At 41.6% G+C, this 12007-nt stretch overlaps 1 protein-coding gene across 2 annotated transcripts in view; it reads right to left on the bottom strand.

The window, feature by feature from the left end:
• Nucleotides 1-12007, bottom strand: part of LOC111872234 (E3 SUMO-protein ligase RanBP2) — a 142413-nt gene that overhangs the window by 72572 nt on the left and 57834 nt on the right. For both annotated transcript variants that reach the window (XM_023865920.2, XM_023865921.2), the window contains exons 19-21: nucleotides 10681-11064; nucleotides 6233-6556; nucleotides 1369-1597 (exon numbers count right to left, since the gene is read on the bottom strand). In XM_023865920.2, the coding sequence (XP_023721688.1) occupies nucleotides 1369-1597; nucleotides 6233-6556; nucleotides 10681-11064 (937 nt within the window). The remainder of the gene's footprint in view (nucleotides 1-1368; nucleotides 1598-6232; nucleotides 6557-10680; nucleotides 11065-12007) is intronic.

The following is a 12007-nucleotide window of genomic DNA, read 5'->3' as shown; positions in this document are numbered from 1 at the left end:
CACAGCATCACGAAGGCAACGAAGGCCCTCCTGGTAGTATTCCTTTCTGATGGTTTGGCCTTGTGGTGCGTACTCATGATGCACAACCCCACGGGAGTCAAAGAAAATGGCCATCATGACCCTGACATTGCTGTGGACCTGCAGTGTTTTACTGACCTTGGGGATGTCGGATGTTTCCACTGTGACAACTGCAACTTGGTTTCCAGGTTGTACCCATAAATCCACGACTCATCGCCTGTGATCACGGTGTTCAGAAAGTTGGGGTTACTGTTTGCATTGTCCAGCATGTCCTGTGCGATTTCCAGACGGCGTTGCTTCTGCTCCATTGTTAGCAGTTTCAGTACGAATTTCGCAGACACTCTCCTCATGCCAAAATCCTTGGTCAAAATTGAATGTACTGATCCAATGCTTACCCCTATCTCGTTCGCAACTTCTCGGACTGTGATACGACGGTCCTCCATGACCAAAGTCCGCACTTGCTCAATGACATTCTCATTTCAGCTTGTTGAGGGTCTACCTGAACGCGGTTCACTGTCCACTGATGTGTGGCCATCTTTGAAGCGGCTGTACCACTCCTTCATCCATGAGTTGCTCATGCCATCGTTCCTGAAAGCCTGTTGAATCTTGTGAATGGTTTCCACTTGGGTATCGCCAAGCTTTTGGCAAAATTTGATGCAATATTGCTGCTCATGTTGTTCCATCATTTTACACCTTACTGGAATCCGACAAGCGCTCACTACACGTCCTCACTCATAGGTTGACTGCCAGCGACTGACACTTTCTGCGGGCGGGAAAAAAGTCACGACTGCGCATGAATGTCCCCTCCACATCTCCACCGAAGGGAGCCTACCACGCTTCATTGGTTTACGCGGGAAAAAAGAAGGTTTGATACTTTTTGAACACACCACGTATACCGATTTCAATGCTCATTACATCTTTTTCAGTAACATGTATAACTGATGATCTGTGATTTCTTGTGGACTATGCTGCAACTTTCACTTTACTATTTTACCGTTTTCTAACCCCCCTTCCCCCCAGATCCCATTACCACAATAGAAAAACATCTGTTTCACTGTCCACTGACCCTGTGGGCTCTATATCCTATTACAGTTTTTAACTTGAACAGAGTTCATTAGATACGAAGTATTTGGATTATCCACAGTTGTTAATTATCCATGCTACAGCTCCCCTAAATTACTGAGTACAATCACCCTGACATGACCAAGATTTTCAACTCTTCCATTTGTTCTGTAAACAAGGAACAACATCCTATTCAAAGGTTCATATGCTGTCTAGCAATTCCAGCATCAAAACATTCTTTCAATTTAAATTCATTAACAAAACTGAGTCAAGGAATAAAAATAATACCTGCAACATTATTCTTGCCAGCAGGACTTTTTTCTAACGCTGAATAAACAGGTGATGGCACAGATGACAATAACATTCCTGTAGAAATTGGAAGAACTGGACTAAGGGAAGCAGCGCCCTTCTCAAGAATTGACGCATGTGGTAGCTGTGCCTGAGGGGGCATAGATATCTGGAATGCATGTGGCACTGACGACTGTGTTGTGGAGCTGATCGAAGTAGAGTTAAAAGCCTGAAAGTACATAGTACATTTTAAGTCTTTCAAGGGACATCATTTAATCTATGGGAATAAATGGAAAAGGAATATAAAAAGACCTCATTTTACATTATCACTGCAAGCACCATATTTACCTAAAAAGTAGCTAAATCATTTTCCTTTGGTTTAGCATCTTAAAAACCGGTGGATATTTCACACTTACATAATGATTCTATAGCTTTACTTCACAGCAACAATTCTAAACTTCTTCTGGCTCACAGGCCAAACAAACAAACAAAACAAACCTTCAGCCCAAATGGCCACGTGTTACAATACTGTGACATTAAATTAGCCTCTTACACCTATATCACTTATGACAATGAGACGTTCTCAGTTTTTAATACAGTAACTTACATTCTGCTTTCTCACTACGAACTATTTATAATCAATGATCCTAACAGGGTCCATGCTCAGCCTGGAAAGAACAGGTTCCAGTCACATCCAGTTCTGTTAAAACTTCACATTCCTCGAAGACACTGTCATCTCTGAGACAACAGTGTGTGAGTCACAAGGAAAAAACAAGCAAGCAAATAAAAACTTTCTTTTCATGTGATGAGAGAGGGGTGGGTGGGTGCATATCTGTGTGTGTGTGTGTGTGTGGGGGGGGGGAGATTACCTTCAGACACTGATCTGACAGGAAAATGGGCCAAACGAAACTTCTCTTATGTGTTCACAGAGTTGGAGGCAGCACGATGGTGGCACCAGACATGTGACCTCACTGGCTCTACTCATAAAGCCTGCGTGTACAATCACTCCAGGTATATGCTTGAACAGTATCTGAATTTAGGCCACACTGACTTCCTTCCACAGTGTTGCAAATTCATCATTCACAAATTATCATGTCATTCAATGGTATACAGTCAGGGCTCCTGATATCATTAAATGCATCCTGAATAAATAAATGAATGGGTTAATCATTCTGTAATCCTGGTGAATGGATTTATTGATAACTTATACACACCACTCAGAACTACAAGTACTTACAGCACTATCACTAATCTCCACACTATAAATGACCAAAGCACCCGCTAAACCTTTTTCCAGCCTGCTGTGTCTTCACCAGCCGTTCCCTAGCAGCAGCTTCTAACAGTGGAGATTCTTCAGCTTCATGTGTTCAGGTTCTATCTTCACAGCCTCTCACGCAAAACCCAATTCTCAATGACCGCTGCCAGGATGGTGGTCATTTCACATCAATCTCCTAGTCTTCTCTTCAAAGGCTGACCTTCAACTGGCTGGGTCACCCCAACTGTCTTCCAAAAAACTCCTTGGAATGAACAACATAGAAAACACCATTTTCATTGCTGCAGTCCAACTGTTGCAGCTGAGTAGCATAACACTATTTCCAACAGTAAGTCTATTGCTACAGAGCTGTGTTTACAGCACCGTTGCATAGCAATGGCTGTTGTCTCAGTTTCAATGTCTCTGCCTAGCAACATGTCTACATATCACATTGCTTCCCCCTTAAGGCTATTTGTCCTGAATAGCCTACAGGCATACCACCATTTCTTCTTTTCCGAGGGCTGCATTTGCAATGTCTGTGATTGGTCTCACCTTCCTCCCCATGGCTCAGTTATCATGGTGTGTGCTCTCCAACTGCTCCTGCCGCTTCCTCCTTAAAGTCATTTGTCCCGAAGGGTTCCTTCATTGGGTGACAGTTGGTTCAGGTTTGTGACCATCATCCTGCTTTTCCGATCAGTGAGGGAAGCTCTGAGAATGGTAAATGCTCCTACACCGACGGCTCTTAAGCTGTTTTTAGTAGTCTCTTCTTTCATTCAGGAGGGGGTTAATCCATTCACAATGGTCCTGACACTCATTTACTGCAGTCTAATGGAAGTCCTGGCTATTATCTTTGTGATCTCCAGACCCAGGGTCTCCCTGAAGGTCTCTTTAACATTTCCCACACTTTCCAGTCATAGCTGTTGTCTTCTTCTCCATTCTTTGAATGACACTTCCAGTTGTCCTCGCTTTCCTCAGAATTAGTTGTTCCTTAACGTCTTGGCTCCTTATGCCATTGCTACTTTCCTGGTTTATCCGCTGTCTCCTCTCAGGCGTCCATCCTTTAGGGGCTCCTCTTGCAATATTGTCCTGGCATTGTCCGTGATGACCATGCCCTTATGATGTGCAAGAATGGCATGACAGGTCATCCCTATGCAGGTTGTGGCTGACTTCTTCCTAGGATCACCAATGCCCTGCGTCCTTTTCTTCAGCTGACCACGGCACCTTATGGCTAGATGCCGGACTCCATGCCATTTCTTCAGAGCTCCAAAAGTTTCTACTGTGGCATCTGTCTTTCCTAGACAGGCCTTCATCTTCTTTAGCTGGGTGTCCATCTTGGCCATCATCCTTTCATTATGGGCTTCCATCCTGGCCNAGGCCTTCATCTTCTTTAGCTGGGTGTCCATCTTGGCCATCATCCTGGTTAGCATTTCTTGGTTGGCGTCCATTTTTTTGTGGTGAGTCCATCTCTTCTCAAAGACCAACAGGAATTCCATTACCCACTCCATGTCTGTAGTGTTGCATTATAACAATCAAAATCCAATGCAGTATCCAATCCAATCACTTCTGACACCAGTTGTTTCGACTTAGCGGTGACTACAGACAGGGTACGGATTCGTGAATGGATTTATTGACCACTTATACACATCATTTGGAACCACAAGTAATTACAGCACTACTGCTAGTCTCCACAACTTTATACATCACCAAAGTACCCACTAAGCCTTCTGTGCAGAACCCAATTCTCAACTGACAACTGTGAGGCTGGCAGCCATTTCACGCCAACCTAATAAGTCTTCTCTTCACAGGCTGACTTTCAACTGACTGGGTCACCCCAACTGTCTTCACGATAACTCCTTGGCATAGACCATACAGAAAACACCCCCATTTCCACTGTTGTAGACCAACTGTTGAAGCTGCCTAGCAATGGGTTGCATAACATCGTTTATAATAGTAATTCTATTGTTGTAGAGGTGTGTTTACCATGCTGTTGCATAGCAATGGCTGTAGTTTCATTGTCACTAAGACTGGAGCCTCGCTAGTTCAGTTGGTACAACAACCAGGATAGAGATTGGATTACTGAGGAGTTGGGATGCAATTCCTGGTAGTGGCAAGAAACTTCTCTCTTCTTCAAAATGTCCAGACTGAATCTTGGGCCCACCCAGCCTCCTATACAACAGGTACTAGGAACTCTTTCCTTGCAGGTAGAGTGGTAGGGAAGATTTAAAAAATAATGCAGGTAAAAAGAATACTTGTTCATTTTGGCATGTCTGCAATAAAAAATTGCTGTACCGCCCTTATTAGCTTTGCCATGTTTGTCTATCCATCTGTCAGCACATAACAAATCTAGAACTTCAAAATGAATTTTCATTAAATTTGATACTGGGGAGTCTTCTAAAATGCGCCAACACATTTCAATTATAGTTAAAATCTGACAATGATTGGCGATATTACTGAAAGGCATTTCTGCATGTATCTCATACAAAAAAGAAAGGAACTTGTTCATATTTATCAGAATAGAATTGTAAATAAAAATGAATGTCACATTTCATGCACAGTACTACCCATATGCTGTATGGGTTTCAAGATAATGAAACAAAATGCAATTTATGCTGTCTGCAGGCAATAACAGTGTGAACATGCTACATCTGTGACATTATGCAGATACTGCTTATGGTTCTTCAAGTAGTTATCACAAGGAGACATGAAAGCAACGAACAATATTTCAATATTCTTGATACTGAAGAAAGCAGTCTTTGGGGATGTGGCGCCACGTAGATGTGATGTTAACGGATGTTGCGGAGGAACGTATCGCCTCCCATCTTCAGGGTAGAAAAAAAAAATGAGAAAATCCACAAGCGAAGAGACAATGAGAACAGGTGCAAACAGACTAATGTCGGAAATAAACTCAGCTGTATGAGAGCAGGAAACAGGAAAGGAAGGAACAGATCTACATGGGAAATCAGTGAAGAGGGAGAGGGGAAGGGTCTGGGGAGCCGTAGCAAGACTAGAGCAGGTATAGGATATTGTATCGGGGGAGAAAGGCAAGGTCAATGGGAGGGCATTAACCCTTAAGCTGGGGGGTTGCTATACGAGTCGGTCATGCACTTGCGTGGCCTTGTGGATCTGGCATCATGTCCTGGGGGTTTCTTGAGGGAACAGATGAGAGGCTTCCATGACTTGCTGAGACATAACCCCGTCTACCCTGAAAATGGTGGTGATATGTTCCTCCGAAACGTCTGTTAACACCACATCTATATGGCGCCACATCCCAGAAGACTGCTTTCTCCATAGTCACCGCTGTGAAAACTTCAAATCCTACATTCTTGATACTGTTTGCATTATTTGAACGCAGAAGTTGTCAATTTTCTGCCAACTATAAGTAGTTTGGGGAAAAAACCTGCAATTATAGTTTGTACAAAACTTATGGATACCTAGGAATTGCTCGTTACAATGAATATGCAGAAAAAAACGCCACCATTCTATGTGAGGTTTTCCCATATATGTAATATTAACATATTATTGGTGCCGATGTTTTCTTTTCTGTTACAATGAAGTTCTCACAATAAGTCATGCTTGTTATATCATGGTTCCACTGCATCATTAAAAACTTACAGTGGTAGATGTGAAAGCTGAAGTTGTGCTCTGTAGATGGAGGTGGTTTGTTGTGGGCTGCTTCACAAGAGGAGTGCCCAGTCTATGTTGTGGTGGAATTGTAACACTTAATGTAGGTTGATTAGTTGGGGCAGATGTTGGTAACGTGTCAGATGAGGTGATGACAACATTTACAGGTCCAACTGATTGCTGCTGATGTTGGGACGGTAGTGGTAGTGGCAATGGTTGTGGTACTGATGTGGATCCAGTAACTTTTGGATCATGTAAGCTGCCTGGAGAATCGGCTGACGCACCAAGTCGGGAAAACACTGATGCAGATGCAGCCTGGCAAACAGAGACAGGCATGGTATGTAAAGGAGATGTACCACAAAATGCATCAAGTTTTATATAAGGGGCAGAGGATATATATAGTTACAAATCCATGCACTAATTTGCAGATGGTATTGAAAATGATACAAAAGGAGTAATTCAACTGAAAACAATTATTGTTATAAAACACCTGTATTGCTTCATGGTACAAGTAACTAAAAACATTTCTCAACACTTTCTTTCTTTCTCTATATTTTTCTTCCAACACCACACAATGCACCTCCTCATGAACACAAAAAGTGGAATCACTGAGTGCCACTCTTATGGTTCAATACAAGAAGACGGTTCTGGTGAGTAAGGCAATTTCTTTACTGATGTAACCACTGCCCAAGCAGTATGCAGATGTACACTGTCATGTTGCAATCAACAGCCTTCAGAGAGCAAAGAGAGCAAAGTGCATCATTTTCCCTCAGTGGCTTCCTTCAGACTTCTTCCATTGGCATGACAGATCAAAAATCTCTAGTCTTTTCAATCTTCCCACATTCTCTCTTTTTTGGAATGTCTCCAAGAATTGTGAAAAGCACCTATCTGTTTCATCACGTGTGTCTGTCGTCTGTCCAATCAGTCCATACAAAACAACTTGGCTCCCAAATGACAGAGTTTCATTTTTATTAAAATCTGCCAACAAAATTCAATTCTAGTTAAATTGGGATAAAAATACAGTTGTCATGGGAATGTAGCATGTCAATACCATTCATTAATTTCTCACATGAAATATGAGAACGCACTTCAAATGTCACATTACACATATATTTCCTACCCATTTTGACTTTCTCCTCGTATTTTTTATATCTTCTAGTACCTGGCTCAACCATCTTGTTCCAAGTTGTTCCACAAGTTTCCTTCCCTTAAATTGGAATTCCAATATCATTCTCAGCATCCTTCTTCTAGCTACTCTTTTTCATATTCTGTACACTGTACTACAGTTGTTTATTTTCTACTCTATTAATAAATTTTGGATTCCAACTCCTTCATTAAAAATTAATTCTAATTTGAACCCTTTATGTTTTTTCTCAGTACTTAAAACTTTTGACATTTACTGGATGGATTTTGCTTTTACTGTACCCATTTGTAAGGGTTCATGTATCAGTGCTAAAGGTTAGAATCAATTTAAAATTTATTTTTAGACTGGAGGTTAGCACTCTTTTGGAACCCCCAGCTTCAGACTCTCCTTCTGAACTTTCAACATGTTTCACTATTTATTGTGGATCCTTTTTGTAGGAAGTGTATCACTGTGGTAGTCATATCCCTGAAAACAAACGTCACCCTTCCAGCTCATGGTGCTACTGGAAATGTTTCGGGCTTCACCACTTTTTGCTAGTCCATTTAGTTTAAGCTATAAATGAATCACCCATGACTTGTGGCCTGTGATGATTCATCCGTGAAAATCAGTGCCCTCTGCTTCATGGTTGGTCGTTAAAGGCCCTGTAGGTATGAAGACGCATCTGATTCATTTCACTTGTGAGCTGATGTAGCCAACACAAGCATAATTTTCTGAATCCCATACTTTTCACCATAACATTTTTTGTTTAGCCACTGTCATTTTCTTATACATAAAAAGGTTTTAAACACAATAAGGGACATTAAAATATGTCACGTCTATGTTTGGACAGTAATGTGTGGAAATGTTAATAAATGTCATTAGCTGTAAGCTTTAAATCTCCCTCCGGAATGCAGACATCCACAATAGATCATACAGGAGGTAAATTCTCAGTCCACTTTCTTATGCACTGCTGCTAGCGGCCTCCATAGTCTAGAGGTAACGTTCCCACCTCATGACTCGTAGTACGCGGGTTCAAATACTGGCGGTGGTCGAATTTTTAAGGGTGGAAAAATTCAGGGAACAAGTCCTCCGGGAGGGACTTTAAGCCGTGGGTCCCGTGTCGTAGCTTTACGGCACGTAAAAGAACCTCATATCTCCAAAGGAGGTCACTCAGCCAAATTAACGGACATTTCTCGCCCAACAGCAGTCTCTAATACCTCTGGTAGATGGGGGAAGCATTATAGATACCTCTCAGCTAGTAGAGCTGGTCTCACTGGCTGGGCGGGACTGATGGTAAGCACCAGTACCGGTAGGATATAGAGAATGGTATAAATCATAGAGGGAAGCACAATGGACCAATACAGGTCTCAGTGCATGGGGAAACCCACCCTCTCCAATAACTAACTAACTATCTATGCACTGCTGCTTGTTTCTTTCTGCCTAGAGGAAGTTAGCAGGATTAGCAGTCTTCTCCTTACTACCAAACAACTGCCTCTTTGGTTCAAGAATAGGCAAGAACTGATCACTGATCTCTGGTTAAAAACCATGATTTGAGGATCTGTAAAAACTTTCAGCATTCTGAACCTCACAGCCCCTCAAATAAAATAAACCACTACCTGAAATCACAGTATGGGTACATCTCATCCCTTTTTTCTCATTTGTAGCTTGTTCAATTTTCACTTTCAATTCAACTATACTTGCTCAATTCATTGTGCTTGTGTGCTGTCATATTATGAAAATTATTTTCTCTTTGCTGTGCATTGTTACTGAAACTTGTCAGCAGTAACATCAGTACTCACTATGCCATTGAGAATGCTTTCTCAAATGAGGTATACAGAAAAACAAAAGGGTAAACGAAATAATGGTGGCCACATGAAAAAAAGTACAACTAAGAATTATTTCACTAACCATAAAGGTCTGGCATGCAAACATTCCAAAACACAACTCAATGTAAGACCTTTCACTCTCAAAAGTGCCAAAAAACATTTCATCAATACAAGATGAGGAGCGGTCAGTATACGAGTCAGACAATGCTTCAACTGAGCAGTCCCTCGCATACAGATGGAGCCTTCAATCACGACACAGCTCAGTTCAGAACACCTGCTAAGCCAAAGAAATGCATAAGGAAGTTGAATCTACCTAACAGGAATTAACCACCTTCAGTGCAGTGGCAAACTGAAGTCAATATTCAAAGATCAACCGTCAAGTGTATCAAGTTTTCAATGACCATCTTCAGGGACATGCATTGTTAAGAAAATTTTACATAATTCTAGAGGTAAGAATGAAGTTTTCCTTGTGCTTGATTAATTAAGCACTACACCATGAAGGCATATGGGGGAGTGGATTTATAGATCCACATTTTCTGGACCTTGACACTAACTGGAGGTGAGCGGTCACCTTCACACCCTTGCTACTTTACCCCCAGGGAAAAAGCCCCCCTTTCCCATTGGCTAGCAGGCTGGGTGGGCCCCAGAGCCTATCTGGACTAAGTGGAGAAGAGAAAATTCTTAACCCTACTGGAACTCGAACTCCGACCCCCCAGTCGTTCAGCCCATAGCCAGTTGCCATACCAACTATGTTAGTATTTAAAATTGTTACATAAATCATTTATATCAGAAATGAATTTAAACATCAATAATATGAAAACTATTATGATGCAGGAAGTCAATGAAGTACAGAAGCACAGGCATTTACAGTCAGTCTGGCATGATGCAGAGGGTTGTGCCACGTACACACAGAATCACACAAGTCTCATACAGCATTTATCTGACCATGTCTTGTGGAGTGTGCATTTGGATATCACAAAACATGATCCAACAGATGTAATTCTCTGACCTAACCATCTAGAAGGATGTTCACATTCTAGAACCTGAAAGCAGCTTACATCCTTCAAGCTGTAACCACTGAGAACTGTAAACCATGTGACATCCTCTTCAGTCCAATAGGTCATCTCATTCCATATAGTGTAATTTAGCCAGTTAAATTCTACACAACTGAGCACAATAACTTGAAGATCTGTGCTGTGATCATATTAAGCATCAAAACTAGAATATGGTAGTCTTACTTCACACGTAACAAACACATATATTTCTATATGCTCTGCATGAAGATCACACCAATAATCACACTACCTTAAAGATGAAGTGTGGCGGTGTCAACACAATGTTCCTAGTTTATTTTTAATGAACTTAAGAGACACAACAGCATCCAACGCTATTTGCACCTGTCTAAAATTTATATGCTAAACATTTTTATGCTTATGCTTCTGCTTAAGAAGTAAACTGTCATGAGTGCTGAAACTACAAAGACTACCTACCTGTGCAGGGATACCTGGACCAGCAGATCCAAAATTTGGTAGTTGCTGGCCCTCAGAGAAAGGCAGTGCCCCTTGTCCAGCATAATAACTAAGTGTAGGAGGGTACATAAGGCTAGCTGCAGCTGCAGCTGGATCAACTCCCCTGAAGAAGCCCCCAATGGCTGTCTGAGGAGGCAGCAGAGGAGTCTGTGAGCCACTATGTGGTGCTGGATAAGATACACTTGAAGGTGTAGCAAGAATCCCAGTCATGCCACGGTAATTAGTATAATTTGGAGGATATGGCGGGAACGCTTGATATTGCCCTAGCTGGGCTGCAGCTAAGTTCACATCTTCTGAATAATCTTCTTCATCAAAAACATAAATGTCTTCTTCAGTGTCACAAACCTGAAGCAATAAGAATCAAGAAAATTCATCAACATTTGAAACCAGGAGAACTGTAACCCACAGAACTGGAAAAATTGGAACATTAAATGAGAATTCAATTAAACTTATGTCCTTTCATGATTCCCTTGCAAGTAATCAGCAAGAATAAGTCTATCATTGACTCCTTCTCTCCTGTACATACTGGCACACATGCACACAAACAGTAAAAATTTAATTGCAGATACTATGGGGCATAACAAGGAGCCTTTGGTTAATACATGAATTTCCAATTCAGTCACCTTAACACTTCACAGACCGGCGATTTAAATATTTAAAGCACCCTGGGGACCGGCATTTTTTAAACCTACTACCCTAACTTGTGCACTGTTCACTTTAAATATTAATATAAAATTTCCTAATTAATTTCATTAACTAAAATTTTTGGAGAACACTTTCCAATGCTCCTAGAAGTGCTTGAGAATGTGATATTTCTGGAAACATTCCCCTTTGTGAAGTGGCATTACAGAGAACTTGCAAATGTAGTCATGCTCCTTTCTTTGTGAACTGTGGAAACACGGCATTGCCTAGAGAGATGCTTCCCCTTGGAATGCTCACTCTTCACAATTTTCACGAGGGTATGTTTCCGCATATCACCCAAGAGTCGCCCTGTGGGATCCACACGAGGCTTGCGTGGGGTGGGATTGGATGGGCACGGTCGCACTAAGTCTGTGTCTGACTCTGGTTCTGCCGCCACCATCTGGTCTATAGCCCAGGGCTTTGCCACATTCATCAAAAATGCTTTATATTTCAATTTTGAATCAGGGTTTAGATTTTTGTGATTTTTTTAAATTTTTTTTACTGTCCCCGCAATGTTATTACCCCCATTATCGTCAGAGCTACGGTCACTTTTACTGTCTGTGGCCACAATTCTTTGCTCTCCCCTGTCACTGCTGCTCTCTCAAAC

The sequence above is a fragment of the Cryptotermes secundus genome, unplaced genomic scaffold, assembly GCF_002891405.2.
Source record: "Cryptotermes secundus unplaced genomic scaffold, Csec_1.0 scaffold797, whole genome shotgun sequence".
NCBI classification, from domain to species: domain Eukaryota; kingdom Metazoa; phylum Arthropoda; class Insecta; order Blattodea; family Kalotermitidae; genus Cryptotermes; species Cryptotermes secundus.
The sequence above is the reverse complement of the archived record's forward strand: the minus strand, read 5'-3'. Positions and strand labels throughout refer to the sequence as shown.